Consider the following 16418-nt stretch of genomic DNA (forward strand, 5'->3'; position numbering starts at 1 on the left):
TGCGGACAGTACATGATAGTTTTTTAAAGTTCTGATCACATTGAAAGCTGATTTTTAGCCCTGGAGTGTGCTGATTAGCCCAAAGTCACTGTTTCATTTGCCGCAATGGGTGGTACCAATGGGGAACCTTAAAGGACACAAGAGACCTGGGGTCGCACTGCTACATGTCAGGACAAGGATTGTTGCTTGCACAGCAGAACATTCTCCCCCTTTCCTGTCCCTTGCATCTCCTAAATCTGTTCTGGGGTTCCCCAACAGATTTGTAGGGGGAGTGCAAGGTATGTGAGGAGTCGGAGTCCCGTTGTGAAAGTAGAAATCCTTGCGCTGACAGGACTTGTTAGTTGAATTATCGCCCCAACTCATTCCCTCTCATGCCTGCTTCAGGCAAACACTGAGCATTTAACAGATTGGTTTTTCTCTCCCCTTGATTATACTTTGCTCCTGGCAAACATGAAGACTGAAACACAGGATGGCCACTCTATTGTTTGGGTCGCTTTGGCATGCAAGTGACATAACCCAATTGTTTTTAGCTTTCGGATGAGAACAATCATAGCTATATGATTGGTCTTTCTTTATTGACGTTGCTAACTTCGGAGAGGCACAAATATTTCTTTGTTTAAGACTTTCTTAGGGAAGCTGACTAAGACAAGGCTCTTCTTCGAGTCGTACAAGATCTTGTTTATTTGGAAAAAATGATCATCTTAGTGCTAGTTGCATCTAAACACTGGCCTACGTATTTCTATTAATATTCTCATGATTTATCTTCAAGTTGTATTCCCAGAGGCCGAGTTTGCTGAAAATGACATTAAAGATGACGAACTTTGACTTACAAGTGTTGTTTCTCCCTGGAGAAGGGATAGGAGAGGCGTTTCACTGTCTGATGTTTGTGTTCTGCCACTTTAGGTTGGATGGGCTCTGTTATTTTTTGAATTACGGAATTGATTTTTTTCAATAGGCCATGAGGTTGGTGAATTTGATATACCTGAGGAACAAACAAACAAACAATTCATTATTTATTTCAAGTCATTGACAAAGGATACCAAGGCATCAAGAACAGAACATTCTTCAAAAGAAAATCAAAATCAAAATCTGTACAGTATAAGGGGCAACGAAATAGGTGATAAGTACACCCTTTGCATGCTCTCTGCCAGTGGGAGATTCTAGTTAGTGAAGTTCTGCTCTGGGGAACTCTGAAGTGAACCCTGTTAATGTTTAAAACAATAATAATATACAATAAATGATCCCAAATAAAGGATTAAGTAAATTAGAACAATTTATACAGATTGCAGAATTTTCTTTATCTCCCATCCCCCTTTTTAGCAATGAGTATACATAGCTTTAGTTACGGTATAATAGTACTTCCTGCTTTGGATCATGATGCTCCCATCTATTTTGGGAAAAGAACAATCCTACTTCTATGCAGTTGGACAAGATCTGATCCCTTTCAACCCTACACCTCCATAATTTAACATTCTTCAGTATAATGGCAGGCTATTGTAAAATTTAGAAACATAATTAAAACAAGTAGCATGATAAATGGGAATGGATCAGCTCCTAATCTAAAACTGAAATCCCAAAGTTTAATTTTAGTTTTACTTGCAATAAATTATTATGTACTCTCAGGCTGTCTCCTGTTCCATTAGAGACATTTCCCTGCAGAGTCTGCTTTCTGCACTTAGCATGTCATTAAATATTGATCCATTTCTCAGTTTTGCACCCTGAACAGGTACAGATACTTCCCTCAGAAGCTTCACATTCATCACATCCTCCTGTCATCTGGTGACAATGTGCTGTCACTTTCATAATGACAATTCAAAGATTCATTGGGAAGGTAGGACTAGGTCCAACCAATCCTTTCATGCTCGCCAAATGTTGGGCACAGACATGGGACTCTTCACATGCATAAATCCATATATGGAACCACAACCTTGTTGTGATGTTGCTGGTGGTGACAGGCAGCGCTGGCGTGAAGGACAAAGAACCCACCTTATTTGTATTTGCACTTTCACATCAGAGCGGTGGCAAATCACACACAGAGAAAGGAACTCTTTTCCTGGGTCTTTTCTATCACCCAAGCATTGCAGCTGCAATGTCCCACAGCATAGGGAGCAAGGCTTCTTGTCATAGACAAGAAGACATGGGATTCAATTACACTGCTGCAGCAAGACCTCTAGCACTGATGGCGAAGAAGCACTGATGGCGAAGAGACTTGGCTACAAGGCTTCCCCTCAGAGGATATTTAGAACTTCACTCCTGTTGGGATCCATGCAGTTATGTCTAACAGAGAACAATTTCTCTATGTCAGCAAGGCTACCCTACAAGAGGAGAAGCAATGGCATCTAAAAGGATACACAACCATTTTAGGTTTGCAGAGCAGATGTGCGTTGTTCATGTTAGGGTTGCCACCTAACCCTATTTTGGTTTACCTGATCATGCAGACTGTTTCTTTTCTTGGGAGAAGGGTATTTTTCTTTTCTTTTCTTAAACAAAATGCCTCAAGTATGTGCAGAGTGCTGTTCCTTGATGAAGAGAATATTCCCTTGTTGGTCCTCAGGTTGTTTGGACATGCCATGGAACCTGGCATGCTGTACTTGGTTATCAGTCTGCCCGTAAAAGGCTGTGGTGGCCTCATTAGTGTTGTGAGGCAGTCAAGGAAAACATAATAAGCAGTCTCTTGACTGAGTGTGGGAGGTCAGCTCTAGAATGGGTGGATGTTAGCAATAGACTAAGGTGCAGCCATATGAAATGCAAACCTGGGCAAGCTGCGTGGGTGCGATTCATGGGAAAATGGATATAAATGTTAATAAGCAAACTGCAAAATGGTAGAAATTTCCCCACGTGCATCTCAAACCACACGTTTTTATGTCACTGTGCAGTACATTATAAATTGTATAGCAGATTATATTAAGTAGAAAGCTAATTTCTCCACTTCTTGTATTTTTTAAAAAACCACTAAACCATAAATAACTTTCATGTTTCCTAGTATAAAATAATATTTAAACTAACCTTTTTTGTGGGCATCTTCAGTTTCATAAATTCTGCTTCCCGGCACAAAACATTCCAAGGTGCATGTATTTTCACAAATCCAAGCCCATGTATTTTTGTCTAAAAACATTTGGAGGGAGAGAAAGGGAAAACTTTTTATCAAATAACCTGAAACACAAATCTGCTCAATTTCACACAGGCCTGGAAGATCCCCCCCCATGAGCTATTTTCCAAAAGCTAGTTTATTTGATATGTGGATGAAACTAATGACTACATTTCACAGAAAACAAAGGAGGGATGCGAGAGAGATAACTCTGATTCGCGTAAGACATAAACAAGTGAACAAACATTTAAAGGATAAGTCAATATCCCATAAAAATAGTTTGTGAGCATAGCACTGATATTAAACAGCCCAGATTTAAGATTAAACAATAAAGACATTTTGTAAAGGAAGTGGAATCGGTTCACTTTCCACAGTGGCTAAAGTTTTCTTTACAAGGGCAGAAGGGTTCTAAAACTATAGCGGCCAAGAGAGGAAACACTTCAGCTATGTGATTTTTGGGAAGCTCTTTTGTATCTTGGGGGAAGTTGTAGAGCACCTGGTTGAATGCAGAAGGTCACAGGTTCAATTCCTGGCATCTCCCAGGGAGCTGCTGTCAGTCAGTGTAGTCAACACAGTGTTGGACAGACTAATGGTCTGAATCAGAAAAAGGCTCAGTATAAGGCTCCCAATGTTCCTATTGCCTTTGGACAAGAACCAACACAGGGGTTGGGATGAATCTTTAGAACAACTGTTGAGCCAAGACTAACCATTATTTCACATTTTCTCTTTTTAAAGGCTTGTTCTGCACCCAGCACAGTTCCTTCTGTAGCATGTGTAGATGCTGAAAGGCTCAACGACAGTGCCAAGTGCTGCCTGCTGCGCAAAGCAGATCACATCAGTGCAACTGACATGTTTAAGGCAGCAGTGCTTGATTCAAAGTCTGCTGCTGGCAATCTCTGAATGTAATTAGTCTCAAGAGGAAGGCACAATGATACCTGTTTTTAAATAGCAATATTTGAATCTGCACATATATTACGTTTCCTGGCGTGACCAACGTATTTGTCTCATCAGCAAATAAACAACAGAAGCTTCCATGCAAGTTAGTCCACATAATTGACAAACAATGTCAAGAACATTGCAGAAAACTTCAAAGGACAGCTCTGTACAAAAAGCAATTCGAAGAATGGGTGTATACAGAGTTCTTCCCCCTACTTTTATCAGTTTTCTGTAAGAGGAATTTCAATCCTTTCTCCTGAAGTCTGAGGTTTACAATGATTCTTTAAAAGAATAAAATCTAAAGTTTAGGTTTTATTGAATTTTATTTTAGAATAATTATATATATTTAAGGGGCTAGTAAAGTAGCATATACATTTAAACTACTTTGTTCTATCCAGTGTTCCCAAGCAAAGAATTATCAATGAGCACATTTCCTGCATCACTGTATCTACCAAGAAAAGCATTTTCTACTAAGTTTCTGTTTCTTCCCCACTTGTTGCAGACACAAGAGTCCCACTAAAAAAAGGAAGAAGAAATCCTTGCTATATCTACCAGGTAAAGATTGAAATGGAAAGTGGCAATGCACTAGAAACACTGGGTTAAAATTCATTACTCATTTACTTCACAGCAGTCCAATTCACTGAACAGCCGATAAACAGAAATGTGTTTTCTCTTTATAGTGCCATCTATTCCTGGTCTTGTCTATAGGATGATCGCTTTAATGTCTGATTGATTGCCTAGCATAAATCTGGGTGTTTAAAAGTCTGCTCCTCTGCAATGTTAGTTTTGCTTGCATTAAGTAGCTGTTGGATCAGGCAATACTACAGATTTGAATTCTAGTTTTAAAATTGTTTCCAGTCTAGTAAGTAATCTACAACCAGTTTGTGAACACCAGCTCAGAGGCGAAGAGCATCTCCTCTCAGCCTTTTGTTCCACCGCTGTTGCTGCTGTACTAGTTTGCACAGGCACAAAAGCCTGTTTTCATCCTGCCGTCCTGTGCACCTGCTTACTAGAAATACATTACTCAAGGGACATAAATAGCTGCCAATCTCCAATATGGCAAAGCTTCAAAAACATGTATTAGCTTACTTCACAGAGCAGAATTTAATCAACTTAATATATGCCTTCCTTGAAACAAGCTTTTACTTTTAACCAATATTAAAGTCAGCAGTAAGGCTTCAGGGAACTCTCAATGACAGCCAATCAAATGACTGCAAGCCTCCATTTTGCCCTATTTCTAGAACTGATCTCTCATCTTCAAACACTTGCTTATTGTTGATATTATATGTGGATGGATAGCGATATGTGCAGCTGCAGCACAATCACCATATGTGTCTACTCAGAAGTAAGCCCCATTGAGTATAGCAGGACTTACTCTCAAGTAAATGGGTATAGAATCACAAGCTTAGGCTGCAATCCTGTGGCCCTCCAGATGTTGTTGAACAACAATTTACATCATCTCTGACTACTCCACAAGGCTAGCTGGCGCTGATGGGAGCTGGAGTCCCATACCTCTGGAGAATATACCCATTTGGCTGGGAGTAAAGTTCCCTCAAAGTCAGTGTGACCTACTTCAGAGTAGACATGCATAGAATTCTGCTGCCAGTCAGAATGCACGGAATTCTTCTGCCTAGAAATACTACTATTACTGTAAACACTGTATTTGGTAAAAATGATAAACTAAAGTGAAGAATACCGTCTGTCCAGGAACATGTTAATGTGCCTCTTTCAGCATAACTGCACAACAATATCAAGACATGTATCATAGTTATACTCTGGGATTACAGAGACTAATGGTGTATCAAACAAACCTTTAATATCATCTTCAGATTTGTTTGATATAGACTGTATGTATATACAGACTGTATCTATAAAATTTATTTAGTCTGCCTATATCATTATTGGCCTCATTTATTTTCAGTGGAAGGTTCAGCACCTCCTCCCAATTTATTCCTCTTCAAAAGTGGTTTCATTATTTATTTTTTGGCTGTGGGGTTTTGAGCTTACCTCTTCCATTGCAAGGTGGCCAAGGGTGGTGTTTGAGCTCCGCCACACACCAACCCAGCACACACCCTGCAGCATTCCTAGCTGCCCACACTTCCTGGAATGAAAAAGCCCCGTGGAGATGTAACCTTATGAAGTCTTCTCCTGGGTTTTGGTTAACTGTGGGCACTTGGGAAGGCTGCAGAGTGCAGACCACTGGTGAGATGATTTGTAGAAGCTAAGGGACCCTCACAAGCATCCCTCAGCCACTTAAAAGTAAGGTAAGTGCAAAAAAGAGACCCCTAAACGTCATTCATTACTGAGATTTTATCTCCCCTCTGATCATTTTCAAATGCCATTTCTTTCCCCATCAACTTATGGGCACTGGTGGGGGAGGGGGGACACAGGAGAAATTTTGGGCACAGCAAATATGATTAAGTTTTGATGGAAACAATTTTTTTTAGAACGTGCTACTAACTTTGTAGGTTGTTTAACACATAATACCAGATTACAGACTGAATGCTCTCTCCCCTGCTCCTTACTCCTCCATGCTCCAGTTCACTTAGTTTTTTCTAATTTAGTTCAAGCCATAGTTTGCTGTTGCATCCAAACTGGCAAACTATGGCTTGTTCATGGCATCCAAACCAAAACTGGAAATTCCATTCAAATCAAGGGCAAACCATAACTTGATGATTTGGATGTACAGTAACTGGAACACTGGGGTTTGTTAACTTGACTAAGTAATATTAAAAGACCTTATACTGTGTAACTGAATTGGCCATGGTTGAATGGCATCTCCAACATTTAAAATAAAAAAATTCCTTCCAGTAGCACCTTAAAGACCAACTAAGTTAGTTCTTGGTATGAGCTTTCGTGTGCATGCACACTTCTTCAGATACCTGAAGAAGTGGTATCTGAAGAAGTGTGCATGCACACGAAAGCTCATACCAAGAACTAACTTAGTTGGTCTTTAAGGTGCTACTGGAAAGAATTTTTTTTATTTTGACTATGGCAGACCAACACGGCTACCTATCTGTAACTCCTACATTTAAATTAGACATATGACTCTTAAAGTCTGATTAATTTAAATACTGAAAATGTCATTCAACCTTCGCCAACTTTCTATACATGGGTGCAAATGTCCATCAATCCAGACATATTTGACTTCAAACAGTAAAACACACCATTGAATGATAAGTTGTTGTCACTTTAGATTCAACTAACCATTTTTCTACCTTGTGTTTGGTAGACGGTACGTCAGTCACTAATTACAAGTTTATTCATGGCAGCCTAAACCTGTTTCACTCTCGAAAAAAGAATGGCTCTCTAAAATCTGGTATGTCTAAACTAATGTCTAAGGTAACTGCTAAATTCATGGAGTTAAATCTGTTTGTTTTTTGTGGTTTTTTTTCAGAACTAGCTATTGATTTTTGGAAATGAAAAGCATAATGTTGATATTAACCTATATAATTACTTGCCAATATCAAAGAAATTATTGTAAAATGTTAGCAAGAATTGCTTCAATTTTATTGTATTTTAGATGTGTAACTTAAAACAAAAAAGTGCAAGACTAATGACCAAAAATAGTGCCTTAGGGTGCAATCCAAACCTACCCACTATCCTGGCAGTGCTCCACTGCCAGGGTCAAAAGAGGCAGTAAGATTGCTTGCAGGTGACATAGTAATCAGGCTCAAATTGGACCATATGCTGTTACTCAATGGCCCTGAGGCTGGTTATGGGTCCTTCTGCTGGTGCGCATCCTGCCCATGGCACTCCCACTTGCCTGGCAGGCAGAAGAGGGAGGTTGGCGTTACCCAAGTGATGCTTCCAGGGTGCTGGCAGCTTAGCTGGGGAGATGGATGGAGAGACACCTCCACTCATTCCATTCCACCTCTCTGCTAGCCTAGAGTAAGGGGAGTTAGGTGGGTTGGATTCTCCTGTTCATCTGTACAAAGCAGTACAAGCACATTTGTAGAAGTAGTCCACAGTGTGGAAGATCAGGAGGACTGAGGACAGGATATCACTAACCTGCCCTAGCTCCTACCACTTATTCTCAGATATATTCGAAGAGAAAGTTGATTGTTTGCTGTTTTCACAATCTGAGGAGGGGTTATCAACCTCAGGCCCAGGGGCTGAATGCAGCCTTCCAAGCTTCTCTATCCTGGTCCTTGGAACTGTCACTAGGCCACACTCCCTCACTGGCCTTGCTTCAGACTTTCCTCAAGCTCTTTTGCCTGGAATGTGTCCCTGAACAACAATAATGCTTCTTGCTTGTCTGGACAAAGTTTGGAGAGATGTGTGGGTGTCCTTTTGCATTCAGCTTACTGAACAAAGGGAAGTGTCAAATCCATTGCCCCACCCACTTGTGCCTCCAGCCCCTCAGAAGGTTGCCTGTGAAGGAATGCAGTTCTCATGTGGAAAATGGTTCCTCTGCCCTGGTTTAGATTCAGGCACTGAAGTTCAAACACAGCTCCTCAGTCCTGTAAATGCACACACAAATGCATATTCCACTTTCCTCTTCAGCTGATGTGTTGGACTCAATTAATGATAATATTCCTGTACCTTTAATACAGCATGAAAGTGAGAGAGAGAGAGAAAATATGAACTGCTCGGATTTTCTGTTCTATGAACTATTGTACACAAAAGAGTTCTGGTTCCATGTTGACTCTGGCAACCTTTAACGTGGAGTCTGAAGGAAACTGACTTCAGCAGCCAATTGAAATTGAGCCTCTGCCTTTGAAATTAGTATGTCTGGGATTCTCTCTGTTAATCATGCTGGCATTAGTTCACTCATGCCACAATTATTATTTGAGATAGGCACTCTTTTAATAGAACACTTTGCTTTGGCTAAGCAGGTGAAAGGAGCTATACTGTACCACTCCTCTTTAATCACAGTGTAATTGCATCTTGGAGCCCAGCATTTAATTTGGAACTTTTGCTAAAAGGTTCCCTTGAACAAATGGAGGTTAAAATAGCAGTATCAATACTTCTTTTTGACGGAGAGTTGGAATTCCTATAGCCGTTAGACAGAGAAATATGTGGATCTTTTAAATACTCCTTCAGACCTTATGTGGAAGAAAGCTTGAGCATGAAATTCTAAATGCAATTTTTCTTGCTTCAGGCTTCAGTTTTAAGTCCAGTGGAACTATTTCTGTGTGCAAATGCCTTTTTGCATGTATGTGATCTGTGAGTCTAAAACAGCACAGAATCCCACCCTACCCCACCCCATTCTGCGCATACTTATCTGTGCAAAGGTAATACTGCAGGACATTTTAATGTCAGAATTCTTTTTATAGCACTTGTTGGTGGGGTGGGGGAGATTTATTCAGAGCCCTCTCTCCCTCTCTGCCCTATGACAAAGGCACCAGATTGATGTGGAAGTGGGGTGATTGTCATGTTCCAAACTTGGTGGAATTTGAGACTTGATTCTAAGTTGCTTTGGGTCTGTCTGTTAATTTAAATGGGGTTTTTTGGTCAGTTCTTCAGATGGGAACAAAAGACTTGCTCTGGATCTGCTGTCATCATCAGTTTTTTAAAACACTTTTAAAATAAAAAATATTTTTAATTATAACTAATATTTTCTAGATCTAATAAAGGCATTGTAATAATCCTATGAAAATGGGTTTTTTGAGCACTGGTGTATAAAACTCTACTCAGGTTCCTATATATGAGGGTTAAATCATTGGCATGCTAGATAGTCAATTTAATGGGGTTCATCTTATTCATTCCAGGGTTTTTTTGGCTAGGTCACATTATTAAACCTTGGTATATGGGCTGAGGAAAATGGTGCAGAGTTTAAAACGTGCTGAAGTGGTCATCAAATGCTGAACAAAAGACAGCAGATCCAGCTTTCCCTGTCATTGCATCTGTTGGGACTTCTGCCTGTAATGCAAAGGCATAGGGCCTATGTGAAAGGATGGACAACTTTACCAATATATACTGAGTTCCCACAGCCACCAGTAGTGTGGCAAATTTGGGTTATGAGATGTGAGTTGGAAAGTGTGGTGAACGAATCACACAAACATTTTGCAACACTTCAGACTTTCTGCTAATACACACCCCTGTATGTACTCATGTGAATGGACCCTTGTTCTGATTAAATGAAAAAGGTTTATGTAAGGTTAGGTAAAAAATCTACTGGAGGGCAAGGTCTACAGTTCTCAAAGTACAGCTGGGGTCCTGAGGGAAAGGAAGCAGACCTGGCAAGATTAAGTAAGAATATTCCCAGATCTGCAGAGATCCGCTTACAGAAGTGTGGGTGTCTACAAAGGACTCTGCTGGGATTAGAAAGCACTGGGATCTTTGTACAAAACCACAGGCCTTTCTCTTTACTTCAGTAAATAAGTTTCTTGTTAAATTTATTTTGCTTCTCTGTTGCTCATCTTCACCCTTGCACGACTACCCTTCTAAGAGGCCACTAGAAGAGGGACACATCCTTGTGGGAGATAGTGCTGACAAGGTCAAACTATACTTCCGTGGGAAACTCTCTTTGCCTTGGAACCATGCCCCATAACTGAAACGATATCTTCCACCTATCTGTCTCCTCTACCATACAAATTCCTGACGCTATTCTGTTCATATGTAAGGTGAAACGTACGTTCTTATTATCATACAGCGGTAATGTTTTAAAGCTCATAGCCATGTCCACTGTTTGTGTAGACCTTTTCTCTGGCTAAAGCACCTTCCCCTAGAGGCATGGATATAGACCTTTAAAGTTTACTCTGTGCGATCTTTTGCATGTCTATTCAAAAGCAAGCCCCACTGAGTGCAATGAGACTCGGCCTGTCAACACATTACCAGTTTAAAACAAAGCCAGATCGTTCTTTTTCTCAATTCAGAAATTAGGTGGCTTGGAGGAAAGCACTTCAAAATGCAGCATTTTGTGACATGTCTATACCATTTCCCAAAACAGCAGTGGGAGCACGCTGGGTGCAGAGTAAACAGGAGTGTGTGCTGGTCTTACTCCCAGGTAAGTAAGAACAGGATTGCAAATAATCCTATACTAACAGTTCTTTTGTCAGGATGAGGTTTAGTATTTTTAGCCTGTCTAGTTTGAGCCCAGGAAATATTCATATTTTTATCACTAGAATACAGTCCTTAATACAGCTGGGGTGGGGGGAATCTGCATAATAAGAAATAAAAGGGAATTTTCATTTTGCCGATAAGAATAGTTCGCTTTCCCAGTGCATGTATTATCAGCAGTATTTAATACAATAGAGCAAAGTCTGCTTGCATTTATACACACAGACACACCACCTCAGAATAAATGTGGCATATATGCCATAGCCCCACTATGGGTGACATTTCTAAACACTTTTTTAGGGGGGGGGACACACAAACCCAATCTTACGAATTAAAAGTAGCACTGCGTGGGAAAGGCTGGACTTGATTGTTTCTATTTGCAGAGATTTTTCTTTTTATCATGCGGGAGCACTGAAAAGTGATACCCCAACCCCAGCCCCAGTAGTAGGAAATGCTATTACAGTGGTGCCCCGCAAGACGAATGCCTCGCAAGACGAAAAACTCGCTAGACGAAAGGGTTTTGCGGTTTTTGAGCTGCTTCGCAAGACGAATTTCCCTATGGGCTTGCTTCGCAAGATGAAAACGTCTTGCAAGTTTGTTTCCTTTTTCGTAAAACCGTTAATACCCAGGGTGCATTGCTTGAAGAGGTGCAGTTGCGACTTGACTTCGAGGAGCAACTCATAGCACGTGGTGTGGTAGCCTTTTTTGAGGTTTTTGAAGACTTTGCTGATTTTTGAAGCTTTTCCAAAACTTCTTTTGCAGCCATTTGGTAAGTTAAACTTTTTGGGGGGTTTTGGATTTTGGGTTGGGGTGTTTGGAATTCAAGGACTTGGTGTTGAGGAGGGGTTTGCAAGAATCTGGAAGCTTGTGTGGTTTTTTTCTGCATTTTTATGATTTTCTGTGACCATTGGGCCATGTTGTGTGTTTTTTTTAAAAAAAACTGGGTTTGAATTTCTGTGTGGTGGGTGGCTGGGGGAACAGTTGAGGAGGGGTTTACAAGAATCTGGAAGCTTGTGTGGTTTTTTCTGAATTTTTATGATTTTTATTGTTCCTTCAATTTTTGAATTTATTGTTCCTTCAATTTTTGAAATGCTCTTTACAGTATGTGTGACTTTAAAGAGCACTTAATAAACTCTTGTTGTACCAAATTTGGCTTTGTTTGGACTTTTTTTGACCATAGGAACGCATTAATTGAATTTCAATGCATTCCTATGGGATTTCGTGCTTCGCAAGACGAAAAATTCGCTAGACAAAAAAACTCGTGGAACGAATTAATTTCATCTTGCGAGGCACCACTGTATGTCCTCCCAAAGGTGTCTCAGTAGGAGAAGGGAAAGCTGTATCTCTTTCGTTTCCCACTCCACATACTTGTACACCTGTCATCGGAATATGCCCAAGGCCCACTGCTCAATAAGGTACGGCTCTGGAAATCTGGCTTTCTACACCTATAGCATGGATGGAGCACCTGTGGCACTCTGGATGTTGTTGGACTCCAAGTGTGAGCAGAATGGCAGAGCCATGATGGGTTCTCCCACCACCATAGCTGCACCACACTGACCTCACTGCTGCCTCTCCCCTCTCCCAGTAAGCACAACTACACAGCTGACGCAAGGCCAGGTGTGTGGCACTGCCCTTCCCCTCAGGACCCCTCCTGTTGAACTTACATAGCAAGGTCATAGCTGGACCAGCTCTAAGTTACATAATATGGTTTCTGGACCTCAGGAACCTTCCAGTGCCTCACCTACCAGTCTTGGCAAATACATAGCCCAGCTAATTTTTAAAAAGAATGAAGGGAATAATTACGTCTTCATCTCTTTCCAACTCAAGACCGGCCTGCATAAGGTTGTTTTCGTACTCTTCTCTGCGGACTCTCTTGTCATCTTCATAGTAATCCATGTGGGGCTCACTGTCGTGCATATTAACCTGCCCTGCTTTCCCAGGAAGCGGCTGGTCCTGTTTGAGGCTCCGAGGCCCCAGGTCATTGAAATGGATTCGCCTGGTGAGCGTTCTGCTGAAGGAGGACTTCTTGTAGTGGTAAACCAGGATATAATCCACTTTCCTTTTCCCGTCTCTGAAATAAAGTCCATACTTGCAGTTGGCATCAGGATCTTGCGAGAATGAATTCAATAACTGCAATGAAAGGAAAGGAAATGTGTTCAATCATCTCTTTGACTAAGCATTAAAATAATCAAGTATTAAGTATTTCTTTTCAGCCACAGCAGAAATAGCCTGTGCTATCAGAATATGAATATACTCAACAAAATGTTACAAGTTAATGCGTTTGCTGGTTGATTAGTCAATAAGTTCAGTTATCAGATATATATGTGTGCATGTATGTGTTTTCTTGTAACCTGTGCTAGTACTGCCTTTTGCAGTACAGTGGGCTTAAAATGTGTTAAATGGATTGATAAAACAAGCAACTTTTAAAATATATATTTGTAGCCCAGCTTTATTATGTGATGAATCCCAAGGCAGCCTACCATGTGTCTCCCTGGTGGTCACCTATCTAGGCAGTGACCAGCCCCAAGTTTGATAAGGCTGCCTAAGAATCTTGGGAGCTGTACTTTGATCAGAGTGCTGGGAACTGTAGCTCTGAGAGGGGGAAACTACAGGTCACGTGATCTTGGAGCTCTTAAACAGCGCATGTGTAGCCTAAGCCTCAGCAAGACGGTGGCTTCATGTGCCTTCAGGCTATATCTTGGGTGCAACTCAAGGTAATTCAGACAATCAATCTGAGGTAAGTGATCAACACAAAGTGACTTGCCTCTTCAGCTTTGCACAGTGAACTGGATGTGAATTCATCCTCATGGGGCCAGATCTCAATTTACTACATCCTAACCTTCATAATCTGACCTTTTCAACTCAGAAATACTCGTGTAGATCAACTTTAATTTCATCACCAGTTTTATCCTTCAACCAGTTTGTGAGTTCTCTAACTTTTTGTGCTTTAAACCCAGCTGAGATCCTTCGCCCTTCTCCACTGAAGGCATCTGTGTTTTACTACTGACAAACAGATTAATAATATGCTCAAACATTTGTCACTTCTCTGCATCATGTGAAAAAGAGATCATTTTTAACAGAGATTGAAAGGAGCCAGCTGGTCATATAGCTCAGCCAAAAAGGCCAGTGGACTACAGCCAGGGTTCAGTTTTTTCATTCATTACTCTTTCTCATGGAAAATTAAAATGGAAATGCATTTACCAGTCCTGCCCCCTGCAACTCCATGATAACAAAATATGGATATTGCAATTAAAACTTGCATTGTTAAATGAAAGATGTCTCTCCAGATGAAAAGGTAACATTTGGTTGTGCATCCAAGTGCATATTCCATTAAAAGCAATGTGGTACAGATAAACTACGCTTACACTCAGATGCGCATTTGGCTGTACATCTGAATTACATGTTGTCCTTTAAGAAGGCACTGCCTCCATTGCAATCTAAAGGCTCTTTTAGGTGGAAGCAGAAATTCCAGGGGGGCTTTGATAATGCTTGACTGCTGTTCTTCCTTGCTTTGAGAAGAAAAATAGATGTTATCTTATATGGTCTTGTTTTGTGCGAGGGGACATGTGCAAACTCTGCTTTTGAAAAAGACTCTCTGTCCAACCATAGACCACTTCCAACATTGCCTCTAATGGTGTGCTAACTTCTACAGCATGGTAGCTCCTTGTGCCAGTCTGTGATGTTCGAAGGAAGCAATTATTATGTGAGGAGAATCCATTCTGTGGCTCCTTCCCCATGGCACTGCTAATTTAGTTACAAGGGTAGGGAATTATTGCACAGAATGACCGCTCCCCACATTAAATGGGGGGCGCCCTTTGAGTGGTCACACGCAGCCCCCTGGTCCCTACGCGGCACCATTAACACAGGCTTGGCTTCGCCTTCCCCAGGTGGGGTACCTGGAGGTCTCCGCTGACCACAGCCAGTTGCCCAATCCCGCCTGGGGAGGCGCTGACAAGGTGATCAGGCCAGGTAGGGGGAGGGACCACCTGCCCACACAATAGGGGGAGGATCCTACCTGGGAATTGTCACTTGGCTCCAGAGCTTCTCCCACCCTACCCACCCTCAGTTAAGACTTCTTTTGCATGTTAACCTTTTCTCTACAGGGTGCTACGTCAAGGGTGCTATTGAAGGGCCGGAAAGGAATTCTCCTACATTGGCAGGTTTGCCTTTCCCGTAGCAAAACGTCACAACTTTGGCGGTATCAGGCCTTGGGCGGAATCCTTTAGTCTATCTTTCCTAAATGGGGGTGGGCGTGTAGCGGTGACCCACGCCCCCCTCCTCTTTGTGGCGGCGATACCAGGGTTCCCCGTTAAAGGGGTTTTGAGGGGAGGCTTTGGCCATACACCTAGAGGTTGTCATTGCTCTCCCCTGCGACGGCGACATAACGGGGGTGGGCTCTCTCTGTTGAACATATGTTCTCCAGAGCCAGCCCATCCCCCCCACTAGATAACCCTGATGTTCCCCAGATCCCCGGCAGGGGACTGGAGGGATAAATGCCCAATGCCTGAGGCAAGGTCTACCCATATCTGAAGCATAATAAGTTGTGGCCAATTTTAATCCCATAGCACGTTGTCTTGAGTCTTTATTCCACATGGGGGCTGCCCAGGGTTTGGGGGACTGTCCACGCAAAGGAACTGTGGTATGGACTCCTCCCATCACTTTGGACAAGGCTAGTGCAATGAGGCATGCAGCTTTCCCCATGCCACTAAAGGGAATGTCAGCCTCGGACAGCCAAGGGCAGATGTTGTTGTATCATCCAAAGATCTCAAGGCAGTTCACAGGATATAAATGTTGTTGTACTGTATACTTGAAACATTAGTGCCACACTCTTACTAATTAAGTGCAAATCCTAAAGCAGAAGAGGCAGACCCAAGATTAAGTGCAGATGCACTGATAATTCAGTTCCAGCTGTTTTAAATAACATATAAGCTTGTTGTTTTGGTCCCTTCAAACAACCACCAGCAGGCAGGCCAGTGGGGACACACCTGTTCTTTGAAAGGAGTATAGCACTTAGTGCTTCAGCCATTCCCAGGCTAAGTTAGCAGATGCTAGCTGTGCCTCAAACACAGTTTTCCAGCTGGGTAAAGTTGACACCTTAAGACCACCAGAACAGAACAAAGGAACTAGAATGCAAGATGTATTTGTATGGCTTGGGTGGTAAAGACAATACGGATGTTCCAGATCAGGATCTTCATGTATTACACCCACTTTTTCTTAATTAAACAAAGTACTCAGAATTATTCCTTTATTAGGCTGTAAGAGGAAAGAAAGTCATTGATGCTTCCAAGTTTGCATGTGTGGTCTCTCTCAAGAGACCACTTTTATATAAATTTGGCTGTAGTATAAAAAACAGATGCTTCCTTTTGAGAAAGAAAAAACATATTTTTGC

General features: G+C 41.6%; 1 protein-coding gene across 5 annotated transcripts in view; it reads right to left on the reverse strand.

Annotated features, from left to right (window-relative positions):
* Positions 1 to 16418, reverse strand: part of ANO1 (anoctamin 1) — a 140728-nt gene that overhangs the window by 57390 nt on the left and 66920 nt on the right. For all 5 annotated transcript variants that reach the window (XM_082224312.1, XM_082224311.1, XM_082224313.1 and 2 more), the window contains exons 3-5: positions 12833 to 13159; positions 3007 to 3105; positions 831 to 982 (exon numbers count right to left, since the gene is read on the reverse strand). In XM_082224312.1, coding sequence (XP_082080438.1) covers positions 831 to 982; positions 3007 to 3105; positions 12833 to 13159 — 578 coding nt within the window. The remainder of the gene's footprint in view (positions 1 to 830; positions 983 to 3006; positions 3106 to 12832; positions 13160 to 16418) is intronic.

This window comes from Podarcis vaucheri, assembly GCF_965113315.1.
Source record: "Podarcis vaucheri genome assembly, chromosome: 1".
Taxonomy (NCBI): domain Eukaryota; kingdom Metazoa; phylum Chordata; class Lepidosauria; order Squamata; family Lacertidae; genus Podarcis; species Podarcis vaucheri.